The following is a 13,854-nucleotide window of genomic DNA, read 5'->3' on the forward strand; positions in this document are numbered from 1 at the left end:
CACTCCTCCACCAGCAGGTGTCAGTAGATGCTGCAGTCACGTCTTAATGAATAGAGTGAAGAAGAACAGAGCCAATGTAGTGGTAGTCACTGCTGAAGCTTTGAATGAACTGGATCTTATGTAAGTGAAGAACACAAGTACGCACGTGTATTTTTACATTATGTCTTTCTAGTCTAAAAATGTAGAGTAATACATAGCGTGCATATTTAAGTGAATTAACTACTTGCTATAAACACATCTGATTAGTGAATCCAATCCCACCTAATGAATGAATATATAGCACAAGCTAAGAAGCTAATGCATGCATCTTCTTTCCAATGCAATTGCCAGGTAGAACATTTACGTTTATATTATATTTACATTGATGCATTTTGTAGACGCATTTATCTAAAGCGTGCAGTATATGTATGTATAATGTTTGTAGGTGTAATCTCTGGAGACACCATTCATTTGCATTCACAACATTAATTTACTGCTAAAGTATTTGTCATTATTACTTTGAAGACAGACATATCAACTAGTTATTTGGATGTCCTAACATATTTAACACATGTGATAATGTTCATTTTGAGACCGAAGTGTTATTGTGTCTTTGCTCATGATATCATTTTAAAGGATATGTTTGGAAATGGTTACACATGTTACTCATTTGAGACTGTAAGTAATATTTGTTTGTCTGTTATAGAGATGTAGCCATCTGTTTTGTGTATTTGTGACTTCTACCAGTGGATTTCTTCCAGTGGACCTCTCCTGTTGTTGATGTTGGTGTAGCGTTGCCAAGGTAACATCATCCTTATCAATGGTTAATGGGATGTTAAAGTAGTTCAGCCAAAAATGAAAACGTTGTCATTATTTACTCACCCTCATGTCAAACCACTCCCTAGCTCTTCTCAAGCTTCAAAAGGACGCAAAAGTGTTACTAGATACGTCCACTTAAAGAATCTGCATTTGGATTCAGATAACAAATAAAGCCTTTATGGGTTTGATGACATAAGCAAATAAAGACAACATTTTCATTTTGCATGAACTAACCCTTTTAGGGGTTACATTCCAAAATTATTACTGATCACTTGTAATCAACACTACATACTATGACGCTGCAGTATAACGGTCTCAAAGTCATAACATTCTTGGTTAAGTAATTTATTGCTCGATAATATCTGATATTATGTTGTCAATCCGATGATAGGAATTAACGCAGAACTATCTTTTACAGCTTGTCCTTGCAGTATGTCTATTTCAGTGATCATCAAGTGGGGCGGACAGGAGTACTCCATTAACACTCTGTCTGAAGAGGACACGGTGTTAGATCTGAAACAATCCATTAAATCTCTCACAGGAGTTCTGCCTGAACGACAGAAGCTTTTGGGCTTAAAAGTGAAAGGTGGGAACACGGGCAGACAAACGTGAAATTAAATCCTCAAGAGCGGTTTTAAATTGATTTAAAGCAATTCATATACCAGAAATTTAAGATGGCCCTTTGGAAGTTTACTTGGGTCTTCTAGTAGACCCTCCTTGCCCTCTGGTTGACACTTTTTGGTGTCTTTGGGTTATTTAACAAATTTTTTGTCACTGTATTAAACACGGCACCTTTGTCACTCATTAGGTAAACCAGCAGATGATGATGTCAAGCTGGGTGACTTAAAGTTAAAGCCCAATACCAAAATTATGATGATGGGCACCAGAGAGGAAAGTTTGGTGGGTTTTTAGGATTTAATAGTTTATGAAATTCAAATGTGTTGGTATTAAGCTTAACTGTATTTTTCTGTTGGCTATAAAGATGAAAATGCATCTTAATTATATTGCTGTAAACTCACATGAATGTTATAGGAAGATGTCTTGGCCCCTCCTCCAGAAAATGATGATGTGGTCAATGACTTTGACATAGAAGAGGAAGTAACTGAGGTTGAAAACAGGCCAGTGATACCAATTATTATCATAATATGATGTACTGTTTCTCCACTACTATTTTTGCCATCACAATATCCTTGACAACAGAATTATTCAAACCACTGTTTAACTTTTTTTGATTTCGTTTGTCTTTTATACAGAGAGGAGAATTTGGCAAAGATAGCTCGTCGAGTAAAAGATTACAAAGTTGAGGAGTTAAATCCCCCAAGACCAGGAAAAAGTTTGCTTGTGTTAGACGTTGACTATACACTTTTTGGTAAGTCTTATAAAACCAAGCTGCAAGCAAGGTGATCACAGGCCTGTGATGTTTTAATGCATCTTTGTTCTGCCCTACTTTGTAGGAATAGTTCACCTAAAAATAAAGATTATTACAAATTTTATCAGTTGAATCTGTCAGTTGAATTATTCAAAAATAATGCACACCTAAGATAGTAAAGCCAGATTTATAGTCGTGCGCGGCGTAGGCTATCCGTAGCTGCGTAGCTCTGCGTAGCCTGACATGCAACTCGCACATTTTTTAACAGCGCGTCAGTTCTACGCGGACCGCAAGCGCTGTGATTGGTCCACCAGAACCCCTCCCGTCAGGTAAAAAAACCTGCGTCATAGGTATTTCCGTTTGCGACGGTGAAAACAAAGATGAGCCAAGTTGAGGAGTGATTTAACTCAAACTGCAACAAAAGTCGCTGTTTATTTACTTCCGTCATTGCTGGTCTTTTCAAATCATACACAACAAGTTGCTGTTTCTTCTTCGTTTGTTGGTTAACTTGCAAAGCTGCTTTTCTCTGACTGTCGAGCTGCTATTGTGGTTACACGCGTGGATACTGCCCACCAACGATTTGCGCGTGTGTTTGCACGTCGACGCGTACGACGACGCACAAGTATAAATGTAAATCGACGCGAAACCTACACAGTAGGACCTACGCACAACTATAACGAGCCCTTAAAGTGGAATGGCCGTTGTACCCAAGTGTCGATTATTTTCTACTAATTCAACAGACCGGAGTAAAAAAATACCTTTCCCACACCATAAGACATTGTTAAGATGTTTTATTTTAAGTCATTTGACAGGTTTTGTCCTTAAAATGCTATTGTGAGTAGGACTATTTTCTTACGCCATTCATCTAAAGGAAGCCTCCATTGTTAATTCCAAAATGTTATTTTATGGCAAGAGGGAGAGGGTGGGAGAGAGAGAGAAAGAGAGACTGACCCACTACACACCTGCGCTTGTTAATTTTGATGTAAAGTGTTTGTAGTAATGGGAATCATTTTGGCCTATCAATACTTCTACATTGTATGTATTTATTTTGCTACCAAACATATATTTATGCATTATTCGTTGAAATTAAATAAATCTGTTATTTCAGTTAAAGGCGGTGTGCACGATTTCTGAAAGCCAGTGTTGACATTTGAAATAATCTAAACAAACACGCCCCTCCCCTAATAGAATCTGGAGTTTCTTTTGATAGACCCGCCCCACACATAGGCAACCCAGGCAATGATGTTAGTTAGAAGACACGCCCCTTACCACTGATTGGCTACAAGTGTGTTTTGGTACTCGTCCCGACTCTCTTTTCCAAAGCGTTTCTTAAAAAAACGTGCACCCCGCCTTTAAACTTGGTGTAGTGATATGGAACTGTAATGCGGTCGACAGACCTGGAACTACTTCATAGGTGTGCGTTTACTGAAAAATAATGCACACCTGTAGAACTTTTCTCAACCAATCAGAATGAAGCATTCAACAGCCCTGTGTTATAATTTTGAACAATTTTATTTTTGGGTTAACTGTTCCTTTAATGCTTTGAGGATTCTCTTCTTTTTAAGAAGAGCTGTGTTTAATCTCATACCATTACTTTTCCTTTTTTATATATGTAGTTAATATGTGTATGTGTAACTTGCATATTTTCTGACATGTAGATCATAAGTCGTGTGCCGAGACCGGCCAAGAGCTGATGAGGCCGTACTTGCATGAGTTTCTTACATCAGCATATGAAGACTATGATATTGTTATCTGGTGTAAGTATTAATCTAGCCATTCAAGCATTTCATATTGATTTAAAGATAATCAAGGACTCGTGATTGTTCCTGTTTTTTCTTCATAGCTGCAACAAGTATGAAGTGGATCGATGCGAAGATGAAAGTAGGTCTATGATGATGTTTGTGCTTTCTCACTTACAATAAATTACAATGTGTGTTTTTGATGCATGATGCAGTGTGCTGATATATTCAGCCTCAGGTCATGGTGATGTTTTTTCTGTATATTTAAAGATTTTGTTAAACTGAAGCTTTATACAGTCATACTTATAAGAACTAAAAGTACCAACCCTGCTAACCTAACTACAATTTTAACTACAGTAGCTACCTTTAAAGCAAACTGAAATATGGTGCAAGAATTAAACCTCCACCATCTGTCGCTCTCAAATGAGACGTAATTGTAGTTTAGTTAAGTGCTTGTAGTTTTTTTTATGCTGTAAAACAATCAATTAAAAACGTGTTTGTCATTGCATTAACATTTTATGACATCTGTGGTCTTTTAGGAACTTGGGGTGACCGATAATCCAAACTACAAGATCACGTTCATGCTGGACAGTTCAGCAATGATCACTGTGCACACCCCCAAAAGAGGAGTCGTAGAGGTTACCCATGTCCAAATCAAAAGACATAATGTTTTCTCTCTGTCTACCTTCAGTGTCTAATGTGTGCTTTCGTATTTCAGGTCAAGCCTTTAGGAGTAATATGGGGTAAATACGGCGAGTTCTACAACAGGAAGAATACAATAATGTTCGATGATATCGGCAGAAACTTCCTTATGAATCCACAGAATGGATTGAAGGTATGCTCTTCAATCCCAAAACCAGATTTAATGATGAGGCGTGTCTTTAAAGTTTCTGCCCAAAATACCCCTCAGATTATTTGTTATAGCATGCCCAAAATGCCCCTGTATGGGTGAGAGCAAAAAAACGCTGTTTTCCGTTTCAATGCAAATGAGCTAGTGCTTTTGTGTGGGACTTTGTTAGTGTGACATCACATTAACAAATCAAAACTGCATGTCTAATAATACTGCTCTTTTAATGGTGATTGAAAAAGCACTTGAAGGTTTTTTCATTGTAGGTTTGTTGTGTTCACACACTGCCAACACACATTTATGTTCAAACACCTTGTAAAAGTGGATTTTGCATAATATGAGCCCTTTAAAGGCGGGGTGCGTGATTTTTGAAAAACACTTTGTAAAAGGAAGACAGGCCAACTACCAAAACACACTTGTAGCCAATCAGCAGTAAGGGGCGTGTCTACTAACTGACATCATTGCCTGGCTTGCGTATGTGTGGGTCTATCAAAAGAAGGTCCAGATTCTATTGGTGTAGGGGCGTGTTTGTTTAGGTCAGTGGTTCTCAAACTGGGGGCCCCAGTTTTATGACATTTTATAAAATACATTCATTTAACATGAATTCTGTGTAATTAAACCTAAAAAAAATAAGGCTACTAGCCAACAGCACTACTTTGTATAACTTAATATGTTTTGTTTAATTAAAATGTTAAATATTAGAACAGTTTTTTGTCCTAAATTTTCTTTGGCGGGTCCGCGAAGAAGTGCACCGTACACAAGGGGGGGCCGCATGCGGAAGAAGTTTGAGAACCACTGGTTTAGGTGGTTTCAAATATCAACATTGGCTTTCAGAGATCATCCACCCCGCCTTTAACTGACCAATTAAGTATTTTTGTGTGTGTCTGCTTTATAAGAAACCTATTATGACTAGATTGAAAAATTGTGTCCTGCGTTTCATTCATAGATTAGACCATTTATGAAGGCTCACCTGAACCGTGACAAAGACAAAGAACTTTATAAGCTGTCACTGTACCTGAAGGAAATCGCTAAACTGGATGACTTCTCAAGTCTCAACCACAAGCACTGGGAAAGGTGAAGTTAACAAAACAACTGTAATCAATACGTTACTAATTCACATACAGAGAAAATGAAAACAACAAATGAAATGTGAGAAAATAAAAGTGTAGAGAGATTTAAAGTACTGATCTTCATACAACTCTCTTAAAAGTGTCAAATTTGAGTTAAAACAAATAAATAAAAATGTTTTGTCACTACATTGTCTCAGATGATGATGTGTTTGTCCTATGGTGGCTACTTTAGCTTCTCAATGCGTTTCAAAAGGGAGGGGTGAAATTCATAATTTCACCTCTAGATGCCGCTACAGTGCACCCTTCATACAGCAAAAGCATTCATTCTGCAACTAAATAACATAAGAAAACAATAATTGGGGTTTCCAGTGTTATATATTGTGTATTTATTGATTGATGTTCACATGCATATAAAAATCCTGACCCCTGTTGTCTTCTTGCCACAAATAGAAATACAATTATTTAGACAGCACAAGTATGTATTTACTATAGTTTTAAATGATTTTGTCTCTATTAAAACAGGTACCTCTCAAAGAAACAGAATCAATGACACCATGAACATTGAAGAGAGGCCACCATCATTCATCTAGAAAAGCTTTGTGCCAGAAACTTCTTCAAACAGCTGTTGGACAACAGATCTGCTTATTGCTCTCGCTATCTTACATTGCTCAACATTGCATCATCTCTTTATTGTGGCTCATTACTGGAGATCCTAGCACTTGTACTCAAAAGAAACAAAAAAAGTTTACCTCAATGGTCAAAACGTCAAGGCATTTAAAGCAAGCACGATGATCCTCAATACCTCAATTACTGCCTCACACCAATCTTCATTGAATTTATGTCAGCTATGTTTAGACGTTAATGTCCAACGTTATTATGGAAATGAAAGATGCATATATAATTTTAATAAGATATCTAAGTTGCACTTTTTCATCATGTATTAATTCTGATAGTAGGTTTACAGATGTGAGCAAGTTAATTTTATATACCGAAAATGAGGTTTGAAGGGTACCCCTAAGAAAGTTAAAGGTAATTGATAACACCTCTTATATAGCTGGTCTAACAGGTCCCATTGAAAGAAGGACCAATTGCATATTTCTCTTTCAAAATGGAATTTTTTAAGATATTCAGTTCTTCAAAGCACACATAAGAGGTTGAGTAATGAAAGTACTGCTTTGTTAGCAGATCTAAACATGCTTGAAAAAAATCACTTTTTTGTGTTTACATGCATGTTTTTATTTGGATTTTTGATGTTATTAAGTGTGACGGATGGTCTACATCCAATAAGCTGCCCTGACATCAAATAAGTTTAAGAAAGTTGTCATAATGTATGTAAGTAGCAAGTTCTTGTTGATATAATTCATGTTATTTTCCTCCTAGAATATTGATTCCTCTGGTACGACAGGTCAAAAAGTTAACCAAGTTTTGGTAAATTACTTTTTTTACATGGTTACATAACAGCGTGTTGATATTTTTCCTTCTGATTTTGGTCAGTATGTGTTTAGTTATTTTTTCAAAGTGTCAGTGATCAGTGTTGCATTTTGTGTACCTGCATTTCGTTCAGTATCCAAATGTGGGAACTGGATTTATGGATGTAAGCTAAATGTAAATTAAACTAAATTTGTTTTACAAATTAGCTTTTCATCATTACGCACAAAGTGAACCTGGACCACAAAGCCAGTTATAATTTTTATTGAGAATTGCACATCATCTGAAAACTGAATAAAAAAAAATGTCCAGTAATGTATGGTTGGTTAGGATAGGACACTATTCGAAAATTTGGAGTCAGAGGGTGCAAAAAACAAAATTTTGAGAAAATCCAAATGATGTTTTGATATATTTAGGAAATATCTTCATGAAACATGATCTTTATGTAATATCCTAATGATTTTGGCATAGAAAAGTCAATAAATTTGACCCATTTAATGTATTTTTGTTTGTTGATACAAATATACCTGTGCGACTATATATGTTTGCATTTAGCACTTTGAATGAAAGGTACATACACATTTTATTTAAAATATATATATAGGTTAGATTAACAGGAATATTTTTTTCTTTACATTTATTAGAAGCAACTCATTGCATCAAACTCATTAAATCAAAGGAGGAATATCTATTAGTGTTTATAAAAAGTATACATTTTATTGTTTATAATAAATGATGCAGAAAAAACACATATCAGATGCAATCAAGTTGAAAGACAAAAGCCAAAAAAAAAATATTTTATTGGTCTAGAAAATTATGACACATGTAATTTCACAAAAATATAAATAACATATATGCAATTGAAATCAGATGATTGCGCTGTCAAGCAGAAACTTCCCCTGAGCAAACCTGCATTTATTAAACAAAAAAATGTGAGATCAGCAGAACAGAAAAAAATGATCAATATGGTCATTAAAACAACCCAAAATGGCTCACCTTTTATTACTCTGAGCTTTGCTTGTGTTTTTTCCCGCTGTTATACAAAAGATGCAGAATGTTACATAAATATATAAATAAAATGCATTAATATTTCTATATGAATGTACAATAATAGATATTGTATTAAACTACTCACTGATAGTGGTGACTCCAGTCACTCCAGGCTTTTTTAGTAAATCGATCCTGAGCCCGGACACAAAACTTATATGCTTTCTTGTTCACTGTGTATTGCGTCTCATTGGTTTCATTTTTCTATAAATTTATAGAGATCAACATATTAAACATTTAGCAAAAACAAAAAAACACACAAAACTGGGATAAGTTAAGGTGGGCGAGGTGGTGCATTAAAAAAAATAGGTCATGGAAAATCAATAAAATATCAAAATAAATGTTTGTGTTACATTTTTATTCTTAAATGAATATAAATAAAGTGTCTTACTTCAACACGACGGCCCATGTAGTCACAGTCAGGATTGGAATCCATGTCTGGAATCACTTTCACCTCATATGAGAGAGGAAAGTAACTGCAGGAGTAACTCCAGGTGTCAGGAGGGCTCCATTTAAACACATGATCTTCAATCTTGGTTAAAGTCACTTTATCTGGTTTGACTGAGAATATGATAATAGTAGGGTTAGTGTACATGTTGAATGAAAAACTGATTTGGTTACTGATGTGTCATTTTAACAATAGACATTAGACATTCTATTTGGAAAGAAGACAAAAAACATTTCAACACTTTCTGATGTACATTTATCCTTTGGTGGACTCTTTTATCCAAAGCAAAATACAGTAGCCACATTGAATTCATTATATATATATTTTATTCATCTGTGTTCTCGGGATATATGTCTTTGGTTGTAAAATTACAACTTTTTTCAATATTATATATATATATATTAGGGCTGTCAAAAGATTAATCGTGATTAATCGCATCCAAAATAAAAGTTTGTGTTTACATAACATATGTTTGTGTACTGTGTGTAAATATAATGTATATATAAATACACACACATTCATGTATATATTTAATAAATATTTGCATTTATATACTGAATATACATTTATATAATTTATATTATACAGAAATATAAATATTTTATATATATATATATATATATATATATATATATATATATATATATATATATATATTAATGACGATATTGTTGAAAATCTGTATAATGTCCGATATCAAATGTGTTCTCAGTTTGTGACACCACAGAAAATGTGATATTAACCACCCAGCCAAATTTGAATGATTAAAAAACGTCAAATAAATAAAATAAATGATCAAAATCTTGCCAAAACAGGCAGGATTCTCTGCCCTAAAACGCGTGAAACCACGCCCACTCGCAGGTAAACTGCCCGCTACAACCTGATTGGATGTTCGCGATCGTGTAGGGGGCGGGGCCACTGTTTTAGCCCCGCCCAAATAATCATAAACGCAGAAATGCGGAAAAAACTGTTTAACGGTGTTAACTCCACAATTAAACACAAGTCGGTTAATTATTCTCACATTTTTAGGTTACTCTGCAAGGACGCTAGTAATTGTTTGATGTCGCTTGGTTTAATAGTTTATCAATGAATAAAAAATTTTTTATGTTTGGTTTAAGTGTCCAGAAACTAGCCGTGAAATGATTAAAAGCTTTAAATCTGTGGTCTGTATGGCCTGTAGTTACAAGTGTTGACCAACAGGAGGCGCACCGAGCCCTTACCAATGTCTCGGATGAGAAAGGTCCTGTGATGCTCCTCTAACCTGTACTCGTTTCTGACCAGCAGTGTTAGATTGATGCTCATTGACTCCTCAGAGTACGGGCAGTAAGCCACATCAGTACAAGTCATCCCATACATATCAGCATCCAGAGTGCAGTTGATAAAGCTGGAGTTTCTGCATAAAGAAAGAGTTTATATATTATAAACCTTAAAAAAATCGATTGATTAATACAGTAAGAGAATAATCATTAATAATCACCGGATTGCTGAGTAATATACCACAGCTCTATCGTTGCGTTTAGGATGCCATTTCCAAGAGCAATGAAAATGTTCACTGTAGTTTTTTGCCGTGCAAGACACGAATTCTAGGTAGAAAAACATGTCGAGAAGTTTTTTAATCCCAGTCTGTAAAGACTAAGTTAAATCAGAGATATAAAAATAAATGCATACAGAATACTGAAACATACATGAATACATATTAAGGTATTTAAAGCGTAAATAAATGTTAATTTGCTGTAGCTGGTAACATTAGAGCATTAGCAGTGCAAAGCATTGTGGGTTCAGTGTTAGGCCTAATGTCTATAGCTTGACCCACGGCAAACATATCGCAGTACATATTAAAGTACGTTTACATTAATAATTCATAAGTAAGCAATCTGTGGGACAGCTTGTAAATATTTAGCCTACGTTCTTATTGTATATTGTAATGAGCCTTACTCATTAAAAAATTAACAATTTGGTAAGTATGGTTGTGCTTCATGAATAAGGCTTATTATATTACACTCAAAACAATGAATAATAAATAGTGCTACAGCACTAAAAGTTGTTCACTGGCTCATTATCATATGGGGAACCACTTTAAGTGCTATATAGCAGTAGTTCTCAAACTGGGGGCCGGGGGGGGCAGTTTTATGACATTTTATAAAATAAATTAATTTATCATGAATTCTGTGCAATTAAACCTATAAAAATGAGGTTACTAACCAACAGCTCGAATTTCTATCATTTAATATGTTTTGTTTAATTCAAAGTTGATTTTTAGAATATTTTTTTTCATAAATTTTCTTTGGGGGGCCACGAAGGAATGCGGCGTACACAAGGGGGGCCGCACGCTAAAAAGTTTGAGAACCACTGCTATATAGTACCTGCATAGCATCTGAGGAACCATAAGTAAGGAATAATGGACGATGGGCCGTTAAATTATTTGAAAATAATGCCCACCCAAAGTCACGTCGTCCCGTTACATCGTAGGTGTGCATTATTTTCAAAAAGGACCGGAGTCAATTATTCTTCGCACCATGGTTAACACAAACATTGCTCTGTTGGTTATTTTAAGACATTTGGCAGATCAGCCAAATCTAAATTTAAAAAAATGCAAACCCGTGGCACATTTCTCAACCAGTCAGAATAAAGCGTTGTGGTAAAAGTGGTTGATATGGTTCTGCATAGGTGCTATATAGCCCTTAAAGTTCCTCTGTTTTTTAGAGTGTGATATTCTTCACAACAGCAATAAGAAAGTACAAAAGTGAGTATACGCTTAAAAAACCTGGGCTGTTTAACTCACGGTTGAGTCAAATATGAACATTGTCTAGATTAAATTGAACCCGCGGTTTAGTTTGTCCATATCTTACCCAACCATGGGTTGAAACAACACAGCATCCATTATTAGTTTATACACAGTAAAAAGTAAAAGTTGGATCAATTTAAAAAATGACTCAATTTTTTCCACTTTAAGTTTAAGTATTTTAGGTGTTACCAATTGAAGTAATTTCTAAAATGTTTTTTCACCCAAAATAAGTTTATTAATAATAAAACTTATTTTTTTAAGGTGTTACCAATTGAAGTTTTTTAGGTAGAGCAGCACAGCAGCACAACTGGGTTTGTCGTTTTTTGGCTAGAAAATAACCCAGAATTTTTAGTGTGTTTAATGTGTTTAGACGTCTCATACACAGCAAAATGCTGGAGTTAGCAGATGTTTAAAATGTTTTAGTTATTAAAAGGGTTTCTAAATATATATCAGCATATCAAAAATGTGTTTATTATCAGAAAGTTGAAATTAATTGTAATTTCAAGTTGATTAAACTTAAAAATGTAAGTGTAACGAGGAATTTTTACAGTGTATGTTTCTAATGCCTTAAAGGTAACTTGTACCACACCAAATAAACACTAAATAATTATTGTACTTAATTACACTGTAACATAAATGCTGTAACTGATCGATGTTGTTCATACCTTTATCATCAGACTGCGTGAGAACTACTTTATTAAAGTCGACTGGATGAACCAGCAGCAGTGTGTAATTCAGGAGATCTCCGTTTGGTTTGTGGCATGTGAAGTTTCCTCCACGTAATCCGTCGATGGTTACGGTGATGTGATTTCCTTTCTCGGGAATTATTTCTCCATTCATCTTCCAGTGAATGTCTTCCCCATCAAACTGCTCTCCACAATCCAGCGGTACCTCATGGCTGTTCAAATCTTTCACCTCCAGAGCCAAAACTATGACAGGAAGGAGCCAAGAATAGACCAAGTTGTTTTTATGTCACATTCATTTCATTTATAAGAGGCATATTTTACTGCACTGAAAAAATATTGTTTCCTTATTTTCCACCTTTTTGAATAAGAAGTCATCAAAACAAAATAACACGAAAGTATGGTAATAATGTACTCTTCACACTCACTGAAAAAATTATTCATTTAATTTACAATTTTTTTAAGGTAAGTGGTCACAATCAAACTATTTAAGCTACATTTAAACAAAAACAAAAAAATTAGAAAAACAAAACAAAACAAACAACTTTTGTTTAACTGTAGCTTCAATAAATTGATTGCGACCATTTACCTTAAAAAATTAGTAAATTGAATAAAAATTTTTTCAGTGCTCAACACTCTCAGATCTTATAAAAGATGTCACTGGGTTGGTACCCTTTAGAAAGGTCCTAATATACATTTATAATATATATTTAGGTATAGATATGTGGTTCCAATATGTACCTCTAAGGTACTAATATGAAAAACATCTTTAGGGTGCATATTAGTACCTCAAATGTATTCATATTGGTACCTAAAAAATAACATATCTGTATCTTAATAGTACATATTAGGACCTTTTGAAATTGTACTATTCTAGTGACAACTTTTGTACGTTTTTCTGCACTGTAAAAAATGCAGTCAACATACTTTTTTAATTTTGACTCATGATAAGTTGACATAACTTATAAAAACAGGTAGAAATTATTTTACTTAATTTCTCCGGTCAAACGTAATAATTGAAAAGCACTTTATTTTAAACTTCTGCCTTGTAGTGTATATCGTTTCTGTACACATTGTATAAGCTGCAGATGAAATCAACAAAAGTCACCATTTGGCTTGATGGACCTCAATGAAGTGGCACTTGCCAATTGAATGGCAGTTTGCAGAATAAGAAAGACAATCTTGTTCATCTAAAATACAAAAAAGGAACACTTTACATAAAAGAAAAATAGACTATTAGTATAAATTATTAGTTTGTTTGTTCAAAAATGAATGCATCTTAAAATGTGTGTATTAGCATGTTCAAATTAACATTTTCCAAGAAGCAATAAAAGTATGGATTTCTTCAAATAAACAAAAAATATAAATTTTTAATTTAATAAAAAAATCTAAGTAAAATCAAGTACATAATATACTACAAGCTGTCCAGATGTGAAAACACCTGTTACTTACCTTGAGAAATCTGAGCTGTGATTCTCTCTTCCTTTTACTGAAGACAATTTGGACCTGAGGTGCATTTATATGTCTGGGTATTACAGAAGTGTGAATTCCCAACAAGCAGAAGTATGAGGCTTCGAACAAAAGCATATGGAAACCAATGTGGTATGGCCAGTTTAATATGGGATTTCCATGGTCTGTAT

General features: G+C 34.5%; 2 protein-coding genes across 2 annotated transcripts; one reads left to right on the plus strand and one right to left on the minus strand.

Moving 5' to 3' along the window:
* ublcp1 (ubiquitin-like domain containing CTD phosphatase 1) lies at window positions 1-7,456 on the plus strand. The gene is made up of 12 exons (XM_055181101.2): window positions 1-120; window positions 686-781; window positions 1,217-1,384; window positions 1,607-1,698; window positions 1,831-1,916; window positions 2,052-2,167; window positions 3,826-3,924; window positions 4,011-4,048; window positions 4,446-4,544; window positions 4,625-4,741; window positions 5,700-5,827; window positions 6,346-7,456. Exons 3-12 carry the CDS (start codon window positions 1,231-1,233, stop codon window positions 6,371-6,373), a joined length of 957 nt encoding a protein of 318 aa, XP_055037076.1. The 5' UTR covers window positions 1-120; window positions 686-781; window positions 1,217-1,230; the 3' UTR covers window positions 6,374-7,456.
* A 580-nt stretch (window positions 7,457-8,036) lies between these two features.
* On the minus strand, window positions 8,037-13,816 carry il12bb (interleukin 12B, b). Its single transcript, XM_055181100.2, has 9 exons — window positions 13,667-13,816; window positions 13,323-13,404; window positions 12,197-12,460; window positions 10,224-10,329; window positions 9,967-10,139; window positions 8,690-8,859; window positions 8,387-8,502; window positions 8,248-8,284; window positions 8,037-8,160 (listed from the first exon to the last, which is right to left on the minus strand). Exons 1-8 carry the CDS (start codon window positions 13,799-13,801, stop codon window positions 8,254-8,256), a joined length of 1,077 nt encoding a protein of 358 aa, XP_055037075.2. The 5' UTR covers window positions 13,802-13,816; the 3' UTR covers window positions 8,037-8,160; window positions 8,248-8,253.
* Between the last annotated feature and the right edge of the window lie 38 nt (window positions 13,817-13,854).

This window comes from Misgurnus anguillicaudatus, chromosome 9 (genome assembly GCF_027580225.2).
Source record: "Misgurnus anguillicaudatus chromosome 9, ASM2758022v2, whole genome shotgun sequence".
NCBI lineage: Eukaryota > Metazoa > Chordata > Actinopteri > Cypriniformes > Cobitidae > Misgurnus > Misgurnus anguillicaudatus.